This window comes from Branchiostoma floridae, chromosome 2 (assembly GCF_000003815.2).
Source record: "Branchiostoma floridae strain S238N-H82 chromosome 2, Bfl_VNyyK, whole genome shotgun sequence".
Taxonomy (NCBI): domain Eukaryota; kingdom Metazoa; phylum Chordata; class Leptocardii; order Amphioxiformes; family Branchiostomatidae; genus Branchiostoma; species Branchiostoma floridae.
In genome coordinates this window covers 5,886,710-5,914,547 of record NC_049980.1, presented here as the reverse complement: position 1 = coordinate 5,914,547, position 27,838 = coordinate 5,886,710, and the positions used below count along the sequence as shown (strand labels likewise).

The window sequence follows — 27,838 nt, the reverse complement described above, 5'->3', positions numbered from 1 at the left end:
TTCACCTTTATCCGTTGGATGATCCGGTGCTCTTTAAAGCATGGGTATCATTTCAACGGATGGTACTTGTAGTTTCAAATTACAATGCACATTTTGCATCTTCCACATTTTGCATCTTAAACCAGTCCTCGACATCCTATCCCTAAATACACAGTTTAAAAATAACAGATATAGGTTACCCCGCGGATAAAGTTGAACCAGGGTTGTCTTGTTTGGCAGCTTAGTTTTTCAACACTGTCACAACGTTGTGCATATACAGTGGCAATGGCAGTTCTGTTAAACCCCAAGTACTCACAATACCGCTGGTCACGTTACAGCATCGAACTGTAGGCTTGGGTTTCGTACCGGGATAGACCTTGGTGCGACGGCCACCAACTATATAGATCTCAGATCCGCACACAGTGGAACTGAACTCATCATGTCCAGATAGTACCCACCGATCAGATTCGTGAACCTTCTCATAACAGTCCGTCAGCGGATCGTAGCACAGGATACCGTCCATTTCTCCGCCAAACAAGTAGACGTTCGCCTTGATTGTGAACGCCTTTCCAGGCCACGGCTTGTCAGGCAGTGGTGTGGCAAACGTCCACTCGTCTTCGGCGGGGTTGTAGCGCTGGACGCAGCCGGTGCGTCGCGTCGTGGTTGTGGTGCTGCGGCGCTCGCCTCCAAATACGTACATGTTCCCGCTAAATGTGGCTATGGCAAACTGGCTGACGCCAAGTTTGAGTGGCGCTACGTTTTCCCAGCTGTTTGTTGTCTCCGTAAATAACTTCATCAGGTTGGCAATTATTCATATAGTAAGGTTCTTATAGCACAACCAGAAAATAACTTACTTCCGACGTTTCGGTGTCTGTCAGACACCATCATCAGGGTGGAATGACGGGAACTACTTCTTGCTGCTACTTATAGCCGATGTAGGTGGCGTTGCAGCAGCAAGAATGCCATCCCAGACGTGGCTCAGCTTGTATCCCCCCTCGTCTCTGTTCATGACTGGCACTGATTTTCTGATCCAAACTGCTTCTTTAATCCATCGAGTTCTTCTGTTTTCCTCTCTGTCAATGACTCTTGCTGCCTTGTTTGTTGTCTCTCTGTACACCTCGACATCTTCAAGCCGCCATGTGCCTTCCACGTCACCGCCGACAACGTACGCCTGCCCGTTTAGAGCTGCCATGCCGTGCCATTTCCTTTCTTCCCCCATGGATGCCAACTCAGCCCATGAGTTCAGCGATGTATTGTACCTCCATGCTTGGGTCGGCCCATTCTGACCACCTGTCAGGATATAACGATAGATAAGAGTAAAAATTAATGGTAGTCACGTAGCCTTTTGTGGCGTCAAAGCCAAAATGAGTGCGTGTAGCAACACTTTAAAACACAACAGATATCCGTAGAGATAAAGTCATTAGGCATTCAAAAGGAGCACAACGTAGGGGATCGGCGAGTTTTTTTAGTCTGTCAGCCCTACATTTCACATGTCGATATTTGTCACAGTTTCTGGTGGATCTGTTGTGATAGTCCGATCCCTTTGGTGGTAGTATTGACGGTCTGTATCTTTCCAAGTAAGTACTAATACTACTTCCAAAATACGTTGTATGTAAATACAATTGGGAGCATGCAAGAGAAACATTATTGTATTGGTTTATATCATTTTAGATTTAATGATTTTTGCAATGTGTACTCTTTGAAGTGAATGTTTTCATTTGTAAATCAACTCTATGACCAGAACCCATGGGGGGGGGGGGGGGTAAAAAGTAACTATTGAATTTGGGGAATTCCAAACGGACGCACTCTATCATGTTAGGCGAGCCCCTGAGGCGTCGCCAAAAAGTACAAACCTGTTACGAAGACGTCATTGTTGACAACGCACACTGCACTTCGCATGTTACTCACTAGAGGGGGCGGCAATGGCTCGTGCTCACGGTCGATGTGTTCGAGTTGCAGGTCAAACCTGTACATGTTACGGTTTGCGTAGTGCCCAGAGTGGGCCCCAGACCGTGTTGTTATGAAGCCACCAAAAACCAGGACTTCTTGCTCTTGAATGTGACGAGATTTGGAATGTCTTGACCGATCTTTGATCAGTTCCCCGAGTCCGGTAATCTCAGCAAACTCCTTCTCTCTCTTCATGATGTCTTCTAGATGGCCTAGGTCCACATTTGAGAAGCGAACACACTCGATAAGTTCCTTGAAGTGTCTTTGCCGTTCTTCAAGATCGCGTTTCACCCAAAGCATGATCGCATCCAACACGTCTTCCTCCTTCTTTGCGTGAAGGCCATCATCTGAGATGTACGTCTTTAAGAATTCTACAGGTAGTCGGAGGAACTCTTCAGTCGTGAAGACGCTTTCGAAACTCTTGAAGGCGCAGGCTCTTGCCCTTTCATACAGATATGAACACGACATCTTGTCCGCTGATATCAACGTTCGTAAACATGTCTCAGGATGCGAGATCAGGCGGTCGGCAAGAAACTGGCGACAGTCCTCTTCGATTGGCTCCACTTGTAGCATATTGGCTGCTTCGTACAGCTGATGGACGTTGTCATCGGTGATGGTGACCTGGCAAGTGTAGGCAAAGTCCACCAACAGTTGCAACGCCTCTGCACTTACCCCTCCGATCTCTACTCTCTCCTTCTTGCTCTCGGGATGGCGTCCACTGAACATGAAAGAATGAAAACCTTTATTGTACATATTGCCGCAGTGGGCTAAGTACAGGTCACATACTAACAATCACCTACATGTAACAATGGTAACTGTCATATACATTCTATACGTGCATAAGCCCTTCGAATGTACTCTAGCACATTCGAATTCCTCTTGCTTGGTAATTGCATAAATGTAGCTAGCAGTATGGTTGGTTGGACTTTATCGAAAGCTGTAACGGAATTAGCCTCCATAGAGAGCCTGCTATGGAGGCTATAACGGAATACAAATTTCTTTTTACTATCTAAGTACTTTAAATGCATTTAATTTCGCGGGATTTAATTTCTCGGTAGCGAGAAAAGGACTTTTCGCGATGGTTTCGCGGTAGCGCCATGCACTTACTGTCTCTTACTACTGGAAAAATGTTCGCGGTGGCATGGTTTTAAATTCGCGGTGAAGCGGCCACCGCGAAAACCTCGAACATTCAACCACCGCGAAAGTCTCTGCATTTACAGTATATGAAGTATATAAATCTATTTAACACATAGTCAAATAGAATGCTTCTATAGCTTTCATACAAAGGACAATCTACAGTAAAATGTACCTCATCTTCTCGTTTCGACCTAGTTCTCGCAATTTTCGCGAGAACTAGGTCATTCCGTGATCAAGGTGGACTGATAGCCATGGAAAATTTGGAGGTACGTGTTTTACCTTTAAATGTACGTCACTGTTAGAAGAAAAACTCCTATCAACTGTGCTCATACGTGGCTAATGAATCTCTTCAACGAACTTCATTTTCTATTGTACCTAAACATGGCCCTGAAGTAGTCAGAAAGCGCCAGGAGGAAGAAACGGTGGCAGGGTATCTCCTTCCCTTTGGCGCACAGTGTCATGTCGAACAGGTGCTCCTCAGTCTTGGCCGCTTGCAACCGCGTGAAGAACCAAGACGCATGCTTCTCTGGCTTGACGTCCATTGCTGGACAAAGAGAAGGAAATTATTAAAGGTAAAAGGTTACGAGTCCTTCCCGCACCGGAGGGTGCATAAGGCGGCGCCCATCTCCGTTTCAATGGCCCTTGTGCCACGCAACTATGTGCAATCACTATAGCTACAGAATGTGGCTAGTCCACTGCAAACAAACAAACAAACTCGGCCGGGGTCTAACTCACGACCCATTGTTAATCATATGAAAATTTTAAACATTTTTTCCGACTTCTTTTCCGACGAGAGAGAGAGAGAGATACTCATTTATATATGCACACATAGGGTGTGACTTTTTAGACTCAATTTCAGCAACTGATCAAAGATAATGGATGCTATCTCAATAGTCTGACTCTGTGGAAATGTATCAATTTGTTTCATTCATACATCACTTCTTTTGCGGCGAAGTTATGAACGGTCCCTGACAAAGTAAGTATTAAACTGACACTTAAGTTGTAACACAATAAGCATATTACTTTCGCAATCTCAGACTTGTTTTGGGGTTTTGTATTTTGTCTCTCGGTTTTTTTTGTCGTTTGTCTGTGAGTCAGTAAATTGTTACATTGGGAAACGTGTTATAAAGTTAACTATCCTTCGCTGATCATGATTGGCGAGGCAAAATTCTGGCTGTCATTTTCAAAATGGCGCACAAATCTCAGGACCAGTCTGTGCAATTCAGCGGACAACGTTTCTACTTTTGACTCCAAGAACGTTTTTGAAGACTTATGCAGTACTTTATAGTACTGACCCCCCCGATAGCTCTGCTAGCTGATCACTACCAAGCGCCAATCATCGTTAACGCTATCATCAACACCTGATCTTTGTTCAGAAAATCAGCAGATTAATGTTATTGCCTTTGAATGTAGCGACTAAACACAGACTAACTGGGCGGACAAATGTTTTGTAGCAAAACTCTCTCTTCGAAATATTCTACCCAGAGACTAAATAACTGTGTTAGTTTGACCTCACATTTGTTAAAGTTGTCTACTGACAACGCCCCTTATGATTACTCTTCAACTAAAACGTTAATTTCTCATTCATGAATACTATTTTTGTATTGCAAAATTTGCGCTTGATACCCCAACAAGAATTATTACACAGGGCTATTGAAATAAAATGAAATAATCCGTTACATAAATGCAGTAACGTGAAAATGCAGACTTATCGCAGTGCCCCCCCCCCCCCAACAATATCACCGGTATGTAATCAACTTAATTAGCAACACTTACACCACAAACACTTAAAACATGCTCAGATACTGATGTAAAAGTTAAATCTACTTACTGGTCACTTTTAAAGCAGGTCTGTGGACAGAAAGACAAATGCAGCGAGTAAAAACGAACGATTTAGTGGACGGCAAAAAAAGCTGCCTAACTCTAAACAGCCAAACTGGAAAACAGGTAATCCTGGTTGACTTTATGCTCTAATGGTTCACTGTCCGTTCAACCGTGATAAGATGATAATTGAACGCATATATTTCCTTAATGACAACGCCCACATTTAATTATAATACTCCCCCACCAATGCGAGAGCCATATTTCCAAACCGGAGCCCGGCCGGGCCGTTTGCAGGGCCGAAAAATAAAAATACATGTAAGCAAATATACACAAAATATGCTCATGGACTAGTACTATTTTCCAAAGTCTTGTGTGTTTTGCTGTATTTTATATCATACATTTTGTGTTGCCGTAAACTTCCTAGCCGGGCCTCGGTTTGGAAATGTGCCCGTAGACTTTTACAAACTTTCTTACCTTGTGTTGTATAGCGTTTTACCCCGTTTTGGATCAATTCAAAAGCAGTCCCTGAACACTAAACTGCATTTAATGTCCTACATGCTCACTTAACCGTTAAAAGTTGTCTGATAGTCTGCAACATCGCCCGGGGCCATTTCTCTCATTATGTTTCAATGAAGATTTTTAAGTTGAAGATTTTGATTCATATATCATTCATTGGAAACAACAGCAAGACATGAGTCACTTGACGGACGTGGGTCCCAATAAAGGTGGTAAATTCCACGGCCATGAAAGTCAGCAATCCACGGTCTTTGGAAATAAATAGCTCCTCTTTGTTTTTTGCTGTTATCAAAGTGATGAACGCTTGTTGTTTATTTCTTTTTGAACACATCAAGGCGACTCTCTATTGCAATAAGATCTTTGTGCTCGCTAACAGCTTTCTTGGAAATTGCGCATCTGACTTTCAATTTGTAAATTCAAGAAATCATATGCATCAATATGACGTTATGATTTTTTTAGGTAGCTTGCGTTTTGAGAAATTCCTATCCATGTCGTCATGCATGCAAGGATCTCTTTACTTTACATCGCAACTTCTATTGAAAAGGATTGAATGACAGGCTTCAATTAAAATATAAGTTCTTCGCAGTTCCTTCAGGTAGCACACAATGCTGTTGGATCCTTATCTAAGTTATAATTTTAGCCAAGTCTTTACCTACATATAGTGGAGCATATCATATTGCTTATTTGTTTATTTGTTTATTTGAATTCATCACACAGTGATTGGGAGGGCAAAACAGGTTCGAACAACCTTTACAAGTTGCCCTCCCTCACATAAAAATAACACCAGTACATACAAATCGATAACATACAAGCAACAACATCAATACATACAATACAGGTCATAATACAGGTCATATATATATATGGAAAGCATAATCTGGGTAGCACTACTTTTACTTTACTAACTATTGCCTAGCGCGGCCTCAAAGCCACACATGAGCCACACCCACAAGAAGTGGACCAAGTGCAATGTTGGTCAAGACTGCATTGTAAACTGAGTCTGTCATAGGCAGACTTTACCAACTTGTGCTTGAATGCTAACGCATCAGACTGATTGGCTGCTAGCTGTCCGATACAACGGAGGCCAGGAGCCAACAAGTTCCAGATTGTTACCAGTCTAGGAATGTAGGAGTGATGTAACGCTGAGGTCTTAGATCTAATAGGAGTAAGCATAAAGGATCTAATACTTCTAGTCGGCCTTGTGGGAAATGACACATATTTCTCCACAGTTGACCTTGATTTGACAAAAAGCATAATGTCACACACCTCCCGCCTGTACGTGAGTGGTAGCAGTTGTAGTGCTGTCAGTCTTTCTTTGTAGGTTAAGTCGGTAGACTGGGGGCCTAAAATGAATTTAGTAGCTCGGCGCTGCACTCCCTCTACTAAGGACATGAGTTTCCTAGACTGGGGAGACCACAATGGAGAACAGTATTCTAGGATGCTTCTGACCAATGTGGTGTACAGTGCCTTACGGACATCAGTGTTAGCGTTAAAACCAATTGTGCGTTTGATGAAACCCAGGACAGAGTTCGCCTTACCTACCATTTTAACAATGTGGTTGTCCCACAGCAGATCTGGCCGCACAATAACCCCTAGGTCGTCCATACTTGTAACAGAGGCTACAACAGAGTCAGATATATGATATGTGTACAGGATTGGCTTGTTAGAACGGGTCAGACGTAACAGTTTGCATTTGGAAGGATGAAATGACATATCATTGCGATATATTGCGATATATCACATAGCATTGCCGGTTTCAGTCCGTAGCAGAAGCTCAATAGTAAAATTCACTCTTTACCTATGAAATTTACTGAGCGATCTGTCAAATCTATGGTTGTTCTACTCTCCAAGCAGAGGTTAGGCTCCGGCTGTTTTTGAGGGTTTAGGCTCCGGCTGTTTTTGAGGGTTTTGTGCGTTTTATCGGGCCGCGAGACATCATCAAAACGGTACAAAATAGAAGCCCTGATAATAACCCGTAAAGAAAAACGTAAAAAAAAAAACAGCCGGAGTCTAACCTCTGCTTGGAGAGGTTCAGCGGTCGCAGCCCATCATTTTTTTAGCTCTGACTTAGCAACGTCCCCTGTTGTGTGCAGGTTGCGGTGCACATCCGGTGCTTCATCGTGCAGGTGGGACAGATCGACACGCTGAAGGAAGAGTTCACTTGTGATGCGGTGGTGGAGGCGTTCTGGGAAGAACCACAGCTCAACGGAGCCACAGCTGAGGTAAGACTCAGAGACTACAACTTACAAGAATGAAATGACTAAGTCGAGGCATTGCAATCAGTTCACATTAATGGGAAAACTGCATAGTAGTAGAAGAATATGATACGAATACGTTTACTTTTTAAGATCGTAATAGGAAGTTCTAATTTCAATTTGAAATTCATAAGTGGGACGCCCCAGTCACCTTCAGAATTTAAATCAATGAAAACAGAAGCCACGTGATCTAACGGACACGTGACGTCAGTAATTGGCCATAAGTGCCATAAAGTTTATACCGTCCACTGTCTCTCGTGAGTGATAGCTGATGCGCCTTGAAGTATAGATGTTCATCGCATTGAAAGTTTTATCCCTTCTGTATAGAAAGAAGTCACACAAGCAGCAGAACAAAGCCTCTTGCCAAATTACGGCGGCCATTTTGAATTTCTCGGGACCTTGTCAGATTTTACACCAAAACGAGGCTGCGGTTGATTTTCCTACCTGTAAGCCTGTGTAGGTAACGGTATGTCATATTCGGTTGTAAGTTTCTTACCTGCAAGGTGAAATGCTGCGGAACATCTGTACTAACATGTACAGAATATTGTTTTGGATATTTTGACATTTTATTGGCTAAACTTTTAGGACATCCACTGGGACGACCAATGGGACCCCCGTATTGTGTTCTTTAACGCCGTGTCGGTAGACAGACTGGAGAAACAACGGGTGTTCTTCAAGGGCAGTTCAGGTCAGCCTTGGGTCCGCCTCACCATGCACATGAAGGGCACCTTCAAGGTCGCCATGCAGCTCTTCAACTTCCCGTTCGACCATCAGGTAAGAAGATTGTGTTTCCGGTGTGTTTGTCTATATGTATGTGTGTGTGTGTGCATGTGTGTGTGTGTGTGTTTGTGTGTGTGTGTGTGTGTGTGTGTATGTGTGTGTGTGTGTGCGTGTGCGTGCGTGTGTGTGCGTGTGCGTGTGCGTGTGCGTGCGTGTGTGTGTGTGTGTGTGCGAGCGCGCACGCATGTGTGTGTATATGTGTGTGTGTGTGCGTGTGCGTGTGTGTGTGTGTATGTGTGTGTGTGTGTGTGTGTGTGTGTGTGTGTGTGTGTGTGTCTGTGAACAGCATATGAAAGTATATGCTGCCTGAACTGTCTACTTGAAATAATTTATCCAGTTATTTGCTGTTCTTTGTATCATGTCATCATTGTTCTACCCCGATGCCTACTTTCAATGACGGATATCAAACACGGGTAGTATAGATATGTGATACAAAGCGTATCAAGTCACATATCCAAAGAATATAGGTTGGTAGATATACATTATCAAGTGAGGGGGAAGAGATGCTATGTCTGTGTTTCTCACTGCCTTTTATCTTCTCCTTATGCCACATCAAAGGACACACATGAAAGAATTGAGTGTCTACATTTGCTAGCGAATGCTCGTTTTAAGTTCCAAAACGATCTACCAGAACGAAATACTCGTTAATGTTTTGTTTCATTGCTGAATACCAATATTTTTGTTCGCAGGAACTGAAGATTGAGCTGATGTCTGATTGGTCGGACAAACACATGATCTTGTGCCCATATTTGGACGAGAAGGACGCTATCAGCACTTCAACATTCACAGGTTGGTTTTCGATTGTCTTTCCGATATTATTACTGCCGATTATGAGCTCTTCACCATCAATATTAGATATATATTTAGTTTTTCCAGTTGTATAACGCTGGATAATGATGTGGCGTGTTAGTCTCTCAAGCTGATAACCCACGTGGCCACCCAGCTATGTCCTTCGTGCTGATTTGCGTTCACAGCTAAGTATTAACACCTGTCCACCTTTATCCAGGGGTAACCTATATCCGGTTGTATTAAAAACATGTACAGTTTTTTTGGAGATATCAAGGCAACAGTTGGTCGTTTGCAATTGTTATGTTGTCAAGATATTGCAGTTTGAAACCACAGTCTGTTGACTTTATATTGAACTAGTTTATTGTAATATCCAACACAAAAATTGGACTCACCAAACTTTTCGACTGAACAACACCAGTCTTTGTCAAGGAATGAACAATAACATCCTTGACCAGAGACCGTGGGCGTCATAGACTTCCTTCAACCTATGATCCACTGCTTACTGAGTCACGTGTTCTATCTGCGTAACGTGACGTCACGACAGCAATGGATCATTCTTTGACAAAGATTGGTGCTGTTCATGATCAGTCGCCTTTAAACTAGTTCAATGATGACTACCAACACAGACGAAATTTCAAGTTGCAACATACATAGGTTACACTTTTAGTGTCATACCCAAGTCTGGCATGAATATGCAATATGCAAATTACCTCCCCCTAGGTGGAGACGAGTGGTATCTCCACGCCCACATGATGACGTGTCAGGGGAAGACCGAGACGGAGATCACGGGACCCGACACCATCTTCCCCACCTATGACGTCATCATCAACGTCACGCGTCGCTGGACCTACTACTTCTGGAACATCTTCGTCATCATGGTGGGTCAACTTTTCTTTTTTTACCAGTTTCAGTTACAGTAAACGAAGTTTCATAGCCAATTATCATCAGGTGCAATCATTTTACAGACTTAACTTGAAAGTTCATCTGCGTTGGTAGAAGTCATTATTGAACTAGTTAAACTGTACTTTCCAAAACAAAAATTGGACTCACCCAAATTTTGTCACGACAGCAGTGGTGCTGTTCAGTCGAAAATTTGGGCGAGTCCAATTTTTGTGGTGGAAAGTACAGTTTAACTAGTTCAATAATAGATTTCACAGACTGACAGCCAAACACTGGCAGACAAAAGAGAAACGCCAAAAGAAGTTACTCAAGCAACTGGATATGATTTTGGAAACGTTCAGACGTTTCAGATAAACATCCGATGTCTTTTGTCAGTGATAATGTCACTGACGGTGTCACAAAACACACCGATGGCTGTCTGAAACGTCTGACTTTCCGTTTCCAAAACCATATCCAGTTGCTTGAGTAACTGCTTTTTGGCGTATCTTATTACCTGGATATCTAACCTTCATCGACGACAAAAGAGGAAACCTGAAAAAGGTTTTTAGATATATGTCAAACACAAACCTGGGCTTGCAAAGTTGATATGTGTCAAACGTTAACCTTAAATGGCAGTTTAAGGATATCATGGCAGTGACATATCATAGGTACGAAAGTAAACTAGTTCCATAGCCTTTTTGAGACCTTAAGGGCAGTGGACTTTCTGTCTCTATGGCACGATATTGGAAGGCGTCTATCCCTCCCCTTCCACCGCCTTTACCTCCCAAACTGAAGGTGCCTACCAGGCAACAGACTAGTAATTACATATGGGTTCTAAGTTGCTAACATATTTTCTCTTGGTTCTCTTTCCCAGTTCCTGATCCTATTGCTGACGTTCTCGTCCTTCGCACTCGACACCGGCGCCCTGGAGAGCCGGCTGGACGTGACGCTAACACTCCTGCTGACGTCAGTCGCCTTCAAGCTGGTTCTGGCGCAGAGACTACCCACAATCTCCTACCTAACACTACTGGTAAGTAACAGGAGAACTTTCACTAAACGACAAACAAATGTGATAGCTATAAGAACTGGCGCAGAAACTTCCCACAATCTCCTACATAACACTACTGGTAAGTTATAGGACGACTTTGACGAAGAACAAAGTTAACAACAGTTCAGTTCAGTTAACAACAACATATGTTGGTCCTGGTGAAGAGACTACCCACAATCTCCTACCTGACACTACTGGTAAGTAACAGGAGAACCTTGACTAAACAACAACTAAATAAGCAAACAAATGTGCTAGTCCTTGTGCAGGGACTGCCCACAATCTCCTACCTAACACTACTAGTAAGTTACAGTACGACTTTGACGAAATACAACAATAATAAACAAATATGTTAGTCCTGGTGCAGAGACTACCCACAATCCCCTACCTGATACTACTGGTAAGTTACAGGAGAACTTTGACTAAACAAACACAAACAAGCAAAGAAACAAACAAAGAAATATGCTAGCCCTTGTTCAGACAGCCGGACTGAACGAAAACGAACAAAATTAAAAAGACGAATAAGCTAGTCCAAGGCACAGAGACTCCCACCATCTCCTATATAACATGACGGGTAAAAAAGGAAAAAAAAAATACGCAGCTACCCTTTTATGCAGATCCCCTGATTCACAACACATTCAGTCCAGTCCTTGGTGCTAATTTGCCTTCACCAGCTGAATATCATATCTGCCATCATGTTATTCCCTTGGAAGGTAACGTTCAATATTAGTCCTCCTTGCGGCTCTCTACGGTACTGCAGTGGAATCTTCTGTCTTAATATCTCATGTCCTTGATATGCTATGGTCATGGTCATTATTTTTGAGCGACAGATAACTCTTGGGGTAGAAAGTAAGTGGTGTATGTTTGTACCTCTTAGTTCATACGGTTTCCAATGCTCCCTTTCCCATAGGACATCTACATCCTAGCGGTTCTGACGGTGCAAGGTTTGATCGTGATCCTCCACACGACGATGTCCGTCATCACCAACAAGAACGTGGCGAGTCTCTTCAACATCGTGTCCTCCGTCGTGCTGGGTGTGATGGTCGTCCTCTGTCACGTGGCGCTCGTCATTTACATCGCTACCGTTAAAAGGTAATGTCGTGCTCGGTTGTGTTCTGATGCTCGTTTTTGCCCAGTAAACGACAGTGTAGAGAAATGACTCTAAAGTGTAGCATGTATCAATCCGCGATATAAACCATGTAGCCGAAGAAGAGTATAGTTTAGGCTCGAAACTATTTATTTTCATTTTTATCTATTTGTTCAGCTGTTTTACAAACAGCCAGGGCTGCCCAACTAGCCGCAGGCTATTGTCAAGGGCTAACCCTGTACATGTTCGCACATGTTCGCACACGACGGGTTATACCACCCCTTACCGGGTGACACACCCGTCCGGGTGAATGATGTAGATCACCATGTGGCTGATACGAGACAGAGGTTCGCCAGGCCTCCATCCGGGTGATTTGAAGTGAATCACCAACTCCCGACAGAAGGATTTGCACCAACGCACACCGCACCATCGCACGTGTGGGGGTTCTTTAACGTGCATGGGGTATGGCTCTCCCCATACACGGGACCTCCATTTAACGTCCTATCCGAGGGACGACCCATTTTCACTTGAGTAAAGTCGTGTAAAGTGCCTTTCCCAAGGGCACAAGACCGGCAACACGGCAGGCGGATTCGAACCGGCGACCTCTCGGTCACGGGCGAATACACTACCACTGTGCTACGAGGCCCCACGAGGCTCGAAACTATACTCTTCGGCTAAATGGTTTATATCGCGGATTGATACAAGCTACCTGCTTATAATCAATGTGACTGATGACAACATAGTACAGAATACTGTGTCGTATACTATACTGGGCATAAGCGGGCACAACATGGTGGCAGAGGTGGGATACAACTTACCTTGTCCAGAATCAATGTGTCTGATGATAAACTAGTTCAAATGCAAAAAAACGTATTAGCTCAGATAATCAACCCCTAAATGTTATCATGGTGTCCGTAAAATATATAAACAGCTGAAGTTCTTGAGGTAGGAAAATGACTATCAAATAAAATTATTCTATCTTTGGGCTTACACAAAAACCATGATATCATGTTGACGTAAATTATGTACATTCGTATGACTACTAAGTTTTATAAAACTACTAACTAATGGGCATTGTAGCCATGTAGGGGACTACCATACAGGACATACATCAGTGTGGAGATGGAAGAACTGCCATCTTAAAAATTCTACACCGGCAACAGTACGGAAGGTTTTTGCCACTTTTTTAAAAACGTAAGAAATTGCACCACAAATGAAAGGGAAATGTGGAAAACAAACAATATAAAGTTTTCACAAACGGGTGAATGTCAGTGTCTTGTTGGGGTCAGTGTGCACTGGTGATGAATGCTGGGCACAATGCGGGGACAGTAACAGGAAGTACGGGGCTAAAGCCTCTATTGCATGTCTTTATAGGAAATCTGAAAGATTATTGAAGATGAGAATAAACAAAAGAATAAAACTTTGTGCAGAAATTATAAATGTTTCCTAAGTTATAAGATTCCATAGTTGATTTTCAATTACTACTTTCAGTAAATTGCAATGAGTGAGTGGAAACATATCCCCAAAGGTCAAATGCTACTGTTGGTAGAACTACTCATCAATTGAATTTGAAGAAAGTCCATTGAAGAGGGTACTAATTCACGGAGATGTATTGTTTCTGGTCTACCTACTTGCTTGTACATGTGTTTTCATTCGTATACATTCTGTAATATCTATATGTTTCTTTCATAAAGCGTTGTAACGTTGAAGTTGTGTTAAGGCATGTTTTTGCCATGTATGCATGGTTGCGTCGATGCCTATTGTAGTTATAACACCTTCATTCATTTGCGTTTTTACCTTACAGACATCCCGGCGAACAGAGCACCGCATGAAAACGCTACCCGTGACGTAAAAATCGATCCTGCAATTGCTACAGCACTGACCAACATCTAGAGAACAACTGCTCACTCGGATAAATATTAGATATCTATCATCCCTTCTTCTTCTGTTACGCTACAAGAAAAGAGAAGAAAATAGACTCATATCAATTTGAAAACACCAGCACAATGGCAACAGCACTATAGTCTGAGATATGTATACGTCTGTGCCAAAATGAACAAAAAACTTCTAGATCTATCTCTCTATGTATATTTCCAAATCGGAGAGCACATATGAATGTATCTAAGCACATCTTTGATAACTGTCACACGTAGTATTGCTTTATCCTGTATCGAATCGTTTTATTCTATTGTAATTGATCATGCACACTGTTAATTCGTGTTGGTCAAGAATCCAAAATGCAATGTCTAGCTTAAGTAGTATCTTGCTACAGCTGGTGTTGGTAAAATAGACAGATAATTAAACTTTGACAATCATGGTCGACATGCAAAGTGATACGCTTGAGGAAATTACTTGTATATTTGGTTATATTTCATGCGAATGTCTGGATGCAATGTACGTTTCTCCGGGGTCAAATTTGAACTGTGATTGGCAACATAAAGTTAAAACACTCACATTTTCGAATGACTAACTCCAGTCTTTGTAGAGCAATGAGAAACACACTGCATCTGTGGAGTTACGTTATGCAGATAGAATACGTGAATAAGTGAGCAGTTTAAATGGCAGAAAGTCTATGGCAGCCCCCGTCTCTCTTGAGGGATGGGTGTGAAACCCTGATGTGGATGTCTTCTTTCATAATTCACTTCTCATCGTGTCACGTGTTCTATCTGCATAACGTGACGTCACAGAATCAGTGGATTGCTCATTCCCTGACAAAGACTTTTTTTGGACAGTAGAAAAAATTGGGCTGGCAACTAATAGTTCAACTTTGACCAAGAATAAGTTCTCCCTGCATAAGATCTGGTGACTGTATGTTTCTGTTTGGATAACGCAGTAAATGTGTTCTTTTTACAATCAAGTGTCATTTTTTTCTGCAAGTCTCCGTATATTAGGCTTCGTATGTTACTTATGCTCAGAATGCTATAAGGCGACCAATAAACGTAGTATCCGTTACATGTACAACTTGCCGATAATAGACCATAATTGTTTACGTAAAGGTCAGGACCTGTAACTATAGTACCAGCACCTAATATTTGCTTAGGTGCACAACTGTAATATTGTGGTCCCCATATAAACCATTTTGCACACACACACACACACATTCTATCCAGTACAGGCTTTGACCAATAATTTATTTATTGATATTTGTTTATTTTACAGGAAGAAAAAACACACAATAATGATACAATAAGGCAACACATATACCACGGACCCTATGCAAAAGTACAACATAATCAACAAACAGAAGAAATGAATCAAAATAATACCAGCCAACTAGAGCTGCACTAACACAGGAAGAAGAAAATAATAAGAACACATGATTTAAGGAGCGTTTAAAGAAATGAATAAATACATATAAATAACGACAAAAAATTCAACCTAATGCCCGCCAATCTCACACAGTAATAGAATTTAAGAAACACTAAACGAACAGGTATATGATCAAATCGTACTTTTATATTGAGCATCATATATCAGTTATGAAACCAAGGATCACACCAATCCAATTTTTGTCACTCAACAGTTGCTTAAAGTAATCGCCATTGGTAAAATGGAGTTAAAAAATGAATAAAAAAAACATGAAAATGAATACAAAAGAAAAGAAATTTGCACAGAAATGCTTTATTGGAAAAAAAGGAGACAATGGCAATAGATCCGCTTTATGTAAAATTTGGGCGTGACAAAAATTTAATGAAAAATATTCATTTATACAAATCCTTTAAGAACTAGAAAGGGCATCTCAAAAAAGAAAGGAAATTGTGTGGATGGTGTTCAGCACCAGGAACACGTTTATTTTTGTGTGGATGGTGTTCAGAACCAGAGACAGGTCTGACTATTTGTTTGTGGATGGTGTTCAGCACCACGGACAGGTCTGTTTGTGTGTGGATAGTGTTCAGCACCAGGGACAGGCCTGTTTGTGTGTGGATGGTGTTCAGCACCAGAGACAGGCCTGTTTGTGTGTGGATGGTGTTCAGCACCAGGGACAGGCCTGTTTGTGTGTGGATGGTGTTCAGCACCAGAGACAGGCCTGTTTGTGTGTGGATGGTGTTCAGCACCAGGGACAGGTGTGTTTGTGTATCGATGGTTTAAAGTACCAAGGACAGGCCTGTTTGTGTGTGGATGGTGTTCAGCACCAGAGACAGGTCTGTTTGTGTGTGGATGGTGTTAAGTACCAAGGAAAGGTGTGTTTGTGTGTGGATAGTGTTCATAACCAAGGACAGGTCTGTTTGGGTGTAGAATGTAGATGCTGGGTAATACCAGGCACAGATGTGTTTGCGTGTGGATGGTGTTCAGTATCAGGGACATATATGTATGTGTGTGAATTATGTTCATTTTCAAGGACAGGTTTGTTTGTGTGTGGTTGGTGTTCAGGGACAAATGCGTTTGTCTCTGTGTGTCTGTGTTCAATTCCAAGGATAGCTCACACTTGTATGTGGGTGGTTAGAATGTCAATTATTCTTTATTCTTACATCTTGCTCTCTCTATTATCAATACAATTCTACAACACAGCATTTCACTACCCTTCCAACAGCTCGATTTGTAAAGGTATTGTCGTCTGTTCGTTCGATATGTAAACACCTGCTGTTAGTTCCTTTTCAACTCTTTTCCATGCAGTGCCAAGTCCCAGTGCTCCACCTCTACTTATAGTCGAACCATCATATAGTAGAACGTCCCGCCTGTGTACTTGGCCTTCAAGCATGTTGACAAGATCGTGTGCCTGTTGCGCCGCCATGCGGAACGAGGCGGTTCTACAGGTGACGGGCCAAAGGTATACAGACTGCAGTCGTGTCATGTTCACAAACGCGCTTGCCAGTGAGGAGAGACTGAGCGCCAGCTCATTTCCAGCCAAGTTGATAGTCTGTAGCTCCTGCAAGTGAATCAGTCGTTTGGCAATGGCCATTATCCCAACATTTGTTATTGAGTTGTTGCTGATACCTAAGGTCCTGAGCTCTTTCAGGTGAGGGAATGTCTCTGAAATCGCTTCCACCCCCTCATCTCCAATACTGTTATTATTAAGTACTAAATCGGTCAGATTATGCAGAAGGGGAAGCTGTCTAGCCAATAACGTTGCTGCATTTGCAGAAAGTCTGCACCTTGAAAGATGGAGGCCATACATTCCTCTGAGATATGGGAAAAGGTTGGCCAGTGCCTCAACATCGTTTTCAGACAGGGTGGTTCCAGACAGGGATAGATACTTAATTTTGCTGTTTTGTAGGGTATTTGTCATGTTTGGCAGTGCCTTCAATGCGTCATGCATGGACCTAAGAAACTCTCCATACGTCGAGAAGCCATCTGACTCCATGTACTCATTTGAAGTTCCGAACACTATGCAGTAGGTTAGAGCATCAGACAAGGTGTGAGGGAGGGCGGTTTTGGCCTCCCAGTACCGACACACCCAGGGCCAGAAGAACCTGTCTTCCAGGAGGGTCATCACGACCTCATTGTCAGGATAATGCTGCTCCAAAGCCGCTGCCTGTTCGCTTTCCTGTTGGAAATACTGTCTGATGTAGAGTGTCCACTCAATCCACCAATCTGAAAAAAAGTTGATAAACAGTTAATTATTCTTTGGTATTGTGGTTCTTTGTACACAACACAAAACAGGTTGATAACCAGTTAGTTTTTTTGGTATTGTGGTTCTTTGTACACAACACAAAACAGCTAACTTTACTTGCACTGGTAGTCTTTCTTCTATCTTTCCCAATATAATAATGACTGGCCCATTTCCAACTGCTAGGTGGCGCTACAGTGAGAAGTATGCAGTCCAAACGTGACTTAGTTTGTAGCAATACCCCCCCCCCCCCCTTCCCCTCTCCTGCTCACTCAATAGTAGAGCCAGTCAATAGACCGATCCCGTAGCCCCACCCCGCCCAAATGCAAATATTTGACGGACATGCATTAGTCGGTCGGTGTGATTGGTCAATATGTTAATTGTCCTCTCATTGGGTGACTACTTATTCAATAGACAGTCGCGGGATCGGTCTATCAAAATGAGCGGAAGGACAACCAAAAAGTTCGTGGGTAATTTTTATTGTTTGCGTATAAAGAGATGTACCAACCTTGTAAAACTATCTATGAATTGTAGTCTGGAAATTCGAAAAGTATACAAAAACCTCAGCTACAAATAACAGTACATCATCTGATCAGATATTCATGAAGTAGAGACACATAAAAGCTATGGAATTAGACACACCCAGCTGTTAATCGAATTTAGCGATTTGGCCAATGGGAGAGAGGAATGTAGTCACATGGCTTTAGTAAGAGGCATGACCATTACCTATTGTCTCGGAAGTGCTTGGTGACGTCACAGGCAGGCGTGCAGGCGATGTTGTAGGGATTTGAAACGTCGTGGAGTTTGAAAGCGTTGTTAGGTCAACCTAGAAACAAAAAAACGCTGTTATCATTATGAGTAGCATAAATTAAAAGCTTATGGTGATATACAGAATGAAACCCCATTTAACAAATGGACTGATCCCAAAGCCCCATCCACCTCCGTCACAACGAATAAATGCAAGATAAAAACTCGAAAATGCAAATATTTGGTGGGCATGTAGTCACTCACTCTGTAATTGGCTACACTGCTAATTGCTTCCCTCATTGGTTGAACTGCTAATTGTGATTGGCAGTCAGGATCGGTCTATCCTCAGTAGTGCAGCTCAGGAGAGCATAAATGGTATAACGTTATATATGCTAAAAAAATCATAATGAGCTGTTACTACTAGCTGTACTTTATGGTCTGTGATACGCCAATGACTAAAGAACGTACCGCCATGCTTTCATTGTGGTGGGATCTCAGTTTGCTGTGTTGGTTGAAGACTACCGCCACCAATGTTGCAACAGTCACGGCAATGACGACACCAACACTGACAGCCAACACACGCCCTGGACGGGACCTGAAGAACTCACGGCAGTTCTGACTGCACCTCGGAGTGTCATCTCCAGTACCCTCTGTAGACAAGCAAACAGGCTGCTATGTAACGCTCAATCACTTTTATCCGCAGGGTAACCTATATCCGTTGTTTAAAAAAACAGGGTACAGGGTATTTGGGGATATCAAGTCGACGAGAGGTGTTTGCAAACTGTTGAAAAATGTTGACTTCAAATCCATAAATACCATGTCTAAATACCCTGTCTATATCTGAGATAGGTTACCCCGCGGATAAAAGTGAAGTAGAATTAGCGAAGAGCAGTGTGCATTTGTATAATGATGTTTATTGCAAGTTAATGCACAATGGCTGATTGCAGGTACAAACAACACACATAATAATGATACAAAAATCTACATTCCATGCTATTCTTCATTATCAAACTTTTCCAATGATATGTGGGTTCTTTTATCTTAAAAATATGATTGCTTATTGGAATAGTTGAAAAGTAAGCAGATATTTTAGACACGCTGGTAAATAATGCTTTTTTTAATTAACAGGGATGAAATACAATGTGCCTAACAAGCCTAATTTTAGAAATATTCCAAGGGCGAAAGCATCGTTTGTCTTTCTCCTTGGAGGGAAAATAAGACGACAAATGGAAACGGAAAAATATTTCTACATTACACGTTACATATTACGCTAGTTCACCTTTCTCCGAGGGGTAACCCATATCCGTTATATTTGAAAGCATAATATTTAAGGATATCAAGTCGTCTGACAATGGTTTCAAACTTCAAAGATAATACAATTTGAAATCACCAACCCTTGACTTTATATCCCTAAATGCCCAGTTTCTCTATACAACGGATATAGGTTACCCGCGGATAAAGACGTACTAACGTTACACGATATTACTCACCATCCCTGCCTTGCCCGGTTTGATGCCTCCTACACACGTCATCTTGTGCTGCGACAAACTCAGGATCCAAATCTGCATACACGTTTTCTGATGTTGGCTGTCCCAGATGACTGTCGTCCATGTCGTAGAAAGGCTGTTGCTCCTTTTTCCCATCAGCTGATGCGGCTTCCATCTCATAAAAAGGCTGTTCTTCTTCTTCTTTGCCTTTGGCAGCGGTGACGTCCATCTTGTAAAATGGCTGTTCTTGTTCTTCTTTGTCTTGTGCAGCTTTGACAGCCATCTTGTAGAACGGTTGTTCTTGTTCTTCACCAGTAGGGGTGATGTCCATCTCATAGAATGACTGAGCAGTGTGATTTTGGATCGCATCTTGTAATGCCAGAAACTCTGGGTCTAGATCGGCATAAACGTGGATGGATAAGTTCGAGTGTTCTTCATCGTTCTCGTAATGTCGGTGTTCTTCATTGTTCTCGTAATGTTGGTGTTCTCCATCGTTCTCGTAATGTCCGTGATTTTTATCATACTGGAAATATTTGTGTTCTTCATCGTTCTCGTAATGTCGGTGTTCTTCATCGTTCTCGTAATGTCGGTGTTCTCCATCGTTCTCGTAATGTTGGTGTTCTCCATCGTTCTCGTAATGTCCGTGATTTTTATCATACTGGAAATATTTGTGTTCTTCATCGTTCTCGTAATGTCGGTGTTCTCCATCGTTCTCGTAATGTTGGTGTTCTTCGCCATTCTTGTGAGGGACTTCTCCGTTTTCAATGTTCCTAGGTGGACAATCCTCGCCATATTCTCTAACAGGCTTCAAAACTCCTTCTGTGCACTCCATCGCTATTAGTGCCTGTCTCTGCCAGTCGAGGATTCGCTTGGTAGACCAAAACCTCTGCCCCACCCGCCTGACGTAGAGCGGGTCCGGCGGGCGGCAGGGAACATCGGCCGGCTGAGGTCGTGACTCCTTCGGTCGAACAGCAGCAGGTGGAGATGCTATATATAAATAAAGCAGATAAATAAGGATAGGGGACAAAACCACGAACAAGGGAGATTTGGTCCAGGTTAAAAACGAATGCTATAGAATTGTACCTGCAGGCAAATATACATCAAGACCATCTGGACTTTGATATATAGTCAAACCTGTATCAGTGACCATCTCTACATAATGACCACATGGTCTTTGATCTTGGGCGTTGACGTACAGTGAGCCCTGCTCAAGTTACCACCTCTACATTATGACCAACTGGACATTGATATACATTCGAACCTGTACATTCAGATCTGTCGATATACTTGCTAGTAGCCAAACCTGTACTAGTGACCATCTCTACATGATGAGCACCTAATCATTGATATACAGTCAAATACTGTACAAGTGACCACATCTACATAAGGACCATCTGGTCATTGATATAAAGCCATAAACATGTTCAAGTGACCACCTCTACATTATGACCAACTGGACATTGATATACATTCAAACCTGTACATTCAGATCTGTCGTTATACTTGCTAGTAGCCAAACCTGTACTAGTGACCATCTCTACATGACTACCTGGTCATTGATATACAGTCAAACCTACACAAGTGACCACCTCTAGTCCTCTACATAAGGACCATCTGGCCATTGATATAAAGTCATAAACATGTACAAGTGACCACTTGCAACGACCATTTGTACTTTATGTACAATCAAACCTGTACAGGTAACCATCTCTACATAAGGATAATCTGGTCATTGATATACATTCAAACCTGTACAAGTGGCCACCTCGTCATATGACAAAATGGTCATTGATGTATACTCAAATGGTCATTGATGTATACGCAAACCTGTGCTACACCTAGACAACACATCCACATAATCATTAAGAACCATGTCTATATAGAACACCTGCGTTTAGAGGTGGGTGTCAAAACTGCACAGTTTGCTGGGGTCGTCTATCAGTGAAAAAAATCTGATAGCACCACTTTAATAAATACTAGTAGGCTCTAGAGCTATCACATTGATCCACTAGTAACAGAGTAAGATTTCGTCTATTTGTGAAAAAAAATGTGATAGCACCCTCTGTCATGTTAATTCTCTAGTAAACGTTAAACGATTGTGTCTATTATTGCAAAAAATGTGATACAACCCCTCTATTACATTAACTCACTAGTAAGAGGAAAAGGATCGTGTTTATTAGTCACAAAATTTGATAGCATCCCTCTATCACATTAATTCCCAAATTAGAGGAAAATACTTTGTCTATTATGGTATTAGTGAATTAATGTGATAGCACCCTACTATCACTTTGATTTACAAATTAGATGAAAAAGATTTTGTCTATTAATGAAACAATGGAATAGCATCCTCTATCACTAATTCTCTAGTAAGATTTGCCAGTAAGAGGAAAAAGATGTTGTCTATTAGTAAACAAAATATGATAGCACTCCTCTATCATATTAAATCGCTAGTATGAGGAAAAAGAAATTCACTGTCAAATAGGCCGTGAAATTAAGCGGCTTCTACTGTATCACAGTATATTAGTGAAAAAATGTAATATCACCAATCTATCCCATTCATGCATTAGTAAAAGATAAAAATTGTGTGTACTACTTTAAAAATATAATAGCACACCTCGGCCACATTGTTTCAATTGTAAGAGGTGAAAGATTGTGTCTACTAGTAAAAACATCTGGTAGCACCCCCTATAACATTAATTCACTAGTAAGAGATAAGGGATTTTGTCTATTAGTATTAGTAACCAAAACACACTAGCACCCCTCTATCTCATTATTTCGCAAGTAAGAGAAATAAATGTTGTCTATTAGCAAAAAAATGTGCGTGACAGCATCTCTCTGCCACATTTCCGCACTAATTAGAGGTAAAAGACTTGTCTATTTGTGAAAAAATATGATAGCACCCCTCTTTCACATTATTTGACCACTGATAGGTATAATATTGTGACTATTAGTGAAAAAAATGATAGCACGCCTCCATCAAATCAATTCACAAGTAAGAGGAAAAACGTGAACATGATATAATAGCACCGCTATCACATCAATTTGCTTGCAGGAGGAAATATATTTTGTCAATAAGAAAAATCTGATAGCACCCCTCTATTGCATTAATTTACTAGTAAGAGGAAAATATATTTTTTTCAATTAATGAAAAAAAAACTGTATGTGATTCCACATTTTCGCTACATTGATTCGCTTGTAAAAGGTAAAGAATCGTGTCTGTTAGTCATAAAATCTGATAGAACACCTCTATCACATTAATTCACTAGTAGGAGGGAAAATGTGTTGTCAATTAGTTAAAAAAGATGACAGCAGCCCTCTAGCACATTAATCAACATGTAAGAAATCTTTAGTGAAAAAATGTGATAGCAGTCCTCTATGACATGAATCCAATAGTGAAAGGTAATTAGAAATATTTTGTTTATTAGTAGAAAAATCTAATGGCACCCCTATATCAAATCAATTCACTAGTAAGAGGGAAAAGATTTTGTCTATTAGTGACAAATGTGATAGCACCCCTTATCACATTTCTTCTCTAGTAAGAGGGAATGTATTTTGTCCATTAGGGGAAAATTTGATAGCACTCTCTATCACATTAATTCGCAAGTAAGAGGAGAAAAAATTCGTTAATTTTGGGTAGAACATTCTATTAGTGAAAAAATGTGATTGCACCACTCTATCACATCAATTCATTAGTAAGAGACAACCCATCTTTTTGTCTATTTGAGAAAAATGTGTTAGTACCCCTCTAGTGTCTAAAAGTTCAAAAATCTGAAAGCAACCCTCTAACACATTAATTTGCTAATAAGAGGACAAAGATTTCGTCTATCAGTGAAAAATGTGATTGCACCCCTCTATTACATTAATTCACTAGTTATGAGAAAAAGATAGCGTTTATCAGTGAAAAATGTAATATCACCCCTCTATCAAATTAATTTGCTTGAAAGAAGAAAAAGATGTCGTATGTTAGTGAAAAATCTGATATCACCCCTCTACCACACGAAAAAGGTTTTTTCTATTAGTGAAAAATGTGATAGCACCCTCCCATTGCATTGATTCACTACTAAGAGAAAAACTATTTTGTCTATTAGAGAAAAAATCTGTTAACACCTCTCTATCACACAGATTTACTAGTAAGAGGAAACATATTTTGTCTATTATTTAGAAAAAATAAGATAGCACCCCTCTATCACATTAATTCAATAGTAAGAGAAAAAAATATGTCTCTTTGTGAACAAAATTTAATAGCACCGCTCTACAACATAATTCACTAGTAAGGAGAAAAGATTTTGTCAATTAGTGAAAAATGTTATTGCACCCCTATATCACATTTAGGTAAAATATTCTATTACATCTATTCACTAGTAAGAGGAAAAAGATTTTGTCTATTAGTGAAAAGGTCTGATAGCACCCCTCAATCTCATTAATTCATCAGTAAGACGGACTAAATTGTGCTGGTATAATGATTTGATATCATTAAGTAAAAGTATCTAACACGGTTTTCGACTGAAAAAACGTTTTTGAACTAAAATAATAATGTGATACTTTTAACTGTACAAAAATTCATAGATGATTTACGAACAATTTTTCCTAGCAGTTAGCAATTCGTCACCGATAATCACAACCGTTTCCCTTCGGAGTTTTCCGTCGTTTTTTTCCCGGCATTTTCGGCACAATTGTGCGACGTCACGCCTTTTCGTTCCCCTACTCTGAGCCTCTGTTCTGACTAATGCTCGGACGTGATCGGGAATCGTCGCTTGTGGTCGAGTAACGAACAAACAGACCAAATCTAAACACGGCTGTACGACGCAATGACGTCACATAATTAGTCTATTGTATCTCTATGTAATGAGATTGAGCGTGGTCAACTTGCAAATACCGCAAACAAAGCTGACTTTCAAGTTTTTGCTAATATTACATACTAGGCTGTCAACCAAAAGAAACTTTTGCAAGATAATTTTTCTACTTTTTGTTTGTTTTTCATTTTGTTTTTGTTTTCATTTTGCTGTTTATGACGTTGATGCACCGCCCCCCCCTCATCCGTACCCACTGTTTTTAAATACTGGGTATTTAGGAATATCAAGTGAACGGACGTTGCAATATTTTTCTAAATAATTGCAAAATTTTGAAACCACAGTCAGTCAAACTGATATCCATAAAAAACATGCCTTTAGAGATAACGGACATACTAGTAGTAGGACACACTGCGGATAAAAGTTTACAAAACCTGTATTTTTATCCAGTACTGCATGAAAGGCATGATACTCCGCAGTTGAATATATACACATGTAATGGCCACGCGAAGTACAAAATGTATTGTGAGTGCCCCAAACAAATCTGTAAGGGCGCGGTCATATACGCCGGCCAACGCCGGCTACAGCCATCCATATATGTCCTGCAAAGTTCAGCTCTCTTGCAACAACAAAAAAAAGGCTTTTCTTAGTTGTAGCTGGTTGGTTCTGTCACAGCCTGCTTGAAATCCTGTCAAATTCGTACGACGATCGTGCGACGTATGTGACCGCGCCCTAGGCAATCATCAAAATGTATATCAATTACAATAATAAGGTGTTGGTATACGGTAAAAATAAGGCACCATACCTGCTGTCTTCCGACTTTGATAAAGCCTCTCTAAGTCGTTGTCTTCACAGGATGGACCCGCTTGTACCGACGCAATCGAACTCCCCTTACTCTCATTTTTCGATAATGGCGGTTTCGTCACCACTTTTGCCGCAACTTCGACGGGTTTTCCGCCTTTAACTTGAAACTTCCCCGTCAGTTTTGCCTCCCGAACCTCCACATTAACGTTTTCGGCCATGTCGTCCTTATTCTTTCTGTCCAAGAAAGATTCTTTGCCGCTTCCCCTGTGGCCTTTCTCTCTCAAATGTTTCAGTTTACTGATCTAGAAATGACAAAAAACAAGTCTCATGACTTAATGCTATTTTGGTGTTGTTGCCTTGGAGACAAAATTCCGAATTACGTCAAATGGACGTTGGTCGTGCCTTATTGGACGGCTTTGTTGCTTCCTTACCAAATTAGTCTGCTTCCCCCCGCGTGAAGTCGCCATTTTGAATCTTCCAATTGGATTTTATTAAACTAATTCTCTTATTGGTTCATTAGCTGTTTGAATATACAAATGACAGGCCTATTGCAAAACCTTACATGGAGTCTAATTTTGATGACCAAAACCACAATGAACGGAAATAATGACAACGTGTTTCCTCTGGTTTTTAAGGCTCACTTGGCGAAGCCGAAGGCAAGGGGCCGTTGAACTCTTCTTGAACTATGGTCGCTGTTAGTGTTTTCGTCCGGAGGGTTTTAGAGTCATCTTAGCCTCTACGCTGTTCCTCAGTGATTTTATGTTTAAAAGCTTTTGATGACGTATTTATGCATTCGCACAATAATGAAAAATTATCTTTGAGTGTCTAAAAGGAATTCAAGTATATATGACATACTTCCTTTTTCTACCTAGAGTGGTGTACCCTCAATGTTTGGACTTTGTGTAGGTTCGGACTCGGGTATTTTTGATGGTGGTACCGTTGTTGTTTCTTTAAACGGCTGCTGTAGTCAGAACAGGGATATGTGAAACGCTAGTTGGCCTTTATCCGCGCGGTAACATATATCCGTTGTAATGAGAAATATGGTATTTAGAGCTCTCAAGTCAACGGACGGTGTTTTCAAATTGCTGTATCTTGAAAGTATTGAAGTTTAAAACCACGTAACCTGCCGTCGACATGACATCCCTTGTCACCTTCGCTAGAAGATTATGTTTTCTTCTGTTTTTGTGGATGGACGGTATGACTTTAACAGGCCTAGGTGGATTGTTTTGATATTTAGTATGTGGGTAGGTCTTGATAGGAGCGGGTTTAGTTTCAGACTTTTAAAGAGAAAAACTGATTGTCGTGATTTTTGTTTTGCAGATAGCTTAAGTGATGCTTGATGGGATTAGACGGTAAATTTGCAAATTAGAATCTAATTTACATAATGATTAATGTGAGGATTTTGAAAAACCGCTCCTTTCCATGATATGAATATTTGAACGTATGAAACGTGGAAAGAGAAGAACGTTGTAAGTATGTAAATAAAGGCATAATTTGCATAATTAATGAGAATATGATTCTATAATGGTAAACGACGTAAGGACTTCAATGATGGATTGAACACATTTTGAACAAAACGGGAAAGCGTTGACTCTACCTGTTAACGTTCCGTATAACTCAAAAAGTCAAAAAGTCTACAGTTAAGGACAAGATGTTCAAGGAAAAGGAGAATTTAGTTGGCATTATAATCCATTTTGTGCCCTTTACTGCGAAACGGAACTGTGGTGTCTGCACTACATGTATTCCAGATGAGCATCATTACCTTTGCCAAGGTGGTTATGTTTTCATACTTTTGCATCGTGGATCATATTCCAATCATCTTTATCTAAGGGTCGTATATATAAATGTTCTCAAGTCAGCCACCAAAAACTGTCAAAAAATGACAAAACATTTAGCCGAAATCGCGTTCAAATGTCTAGAACAACATTTTCTGCACATGACAGGTACATATTCCGCAGTATTTCAAGTTAGAGGAGCATAGCTACCACTGAAGATGGCCAACTTATGCTCTAATACATGATCTTAATCAGGGCGAGCCTCGTTTTGGTGCAATGAACCAAAAATCCAAAATGGCCGCCATACCTGGAATAGTGTCTGAAATTTGGTCACGGTGCGGTCGCTCATTGGTCAACGTCTAATGAAAAGGTTGCAACTGTCGACGTTATTCCAATAGGACAAATAAATGCCAGGACACGTAATTATAGTCGTGTCGCGGCAAGCCAGG

The 27,838-nt window shown here is 41.1% G+C and overlaps 2 protein-coding genes across 5 annotated transcripts in view; one reads left to right on the top strand and one right to left on the bottom strand.

Annotated features, from left to right (window-relative positions):
* The window catches only part of LOC118410201 (gamma-aminobutyric acid receptor subunit beta-like), a 29,752-nt gene extending 14,792 nt beyond the window's left edge, over positions 1-14,960 (top strand). For all 3 annotated transcript variants that reach the window (XM_035811750.1, XM_035811751.1, XM_035811752.1), the window contains exons 3-9: positions 7,497-7,625; positions 8,244-8,432; positions 9,128-9,227; positions 9,948-10,105; positions 10,981-11,136; positions 12,062-12,243; positions 14,043-14,960. In XM_035811750.1, coding sequence (XP_035667643.1) covers positions 7,497-7,625; positions 8,244-8,432; positions 9,128-9,227; positions 9,948-10,105; positions 10,981-11,136; positions 12,062-12,243; positions 14,043-14,070 — 942 coding nt within the window. In that variant the 3' untranslated portion in view covers positions 14,071-14,960. The remainder of the gene's footprint in view (positions 1-7,496; positions 7,626-8,243; positions 8,433-9,127; positions 9,228-9,947; positions 10,106-10,980; positions 11,137-12,061; positions 12,244-14,042) is intronic.
* Positions 28-1,970, bottom strand: LOC118410216 (kelch-like protein 24). Of its 2 annotated transcripts, XM_035811778.1 has the most exons (3): positions 1,888-1,970; positions 1,088-1,269; positions 28-760 (listed from the first exon to the last, which is right to left on the bottom strand). In XM_035811778.1, exons 2-3 carry the CDS (start codon positions 1,196-1,198, stop codon positions 221-223), a joined length of 651 nt encoding a protein of 216 aa, XP_035667671.1. In that variant the 5' UTR covers positions 1,199-1,269; positions 1,888-1,970; the 3' UTR covers positions 28-220. The 2 variants fall into 2 exon arrangements, with proteins under 2 accessions (XP_035667671.1, XP_035667670.1); XM_035811777.1 differs by lacking the exon at positions 1,888-1,970 and having other exon boundaries at positions 1,088-1,760.
* Positions 14,961-27,838: the final 12,878 nt, after the last annotated feature.

Bases quoted from the DNA above. Each gene is read 5' to 3' on its own strand.
- LOC118410216 (XM_035811778.1), bottom strand. From the start codon at position 1,198: ATGGGGGAAGAAAGGAAATGGCACGGCATGGCAGCTCTAAACGGGCAG. The intron at 761-1,087 runs GAGACAACAAAC...AAGTTATTTACG, and splicing joins AAGATGTCGAGGTGTACAGA to GAGACAACAAACAGCTGGGA.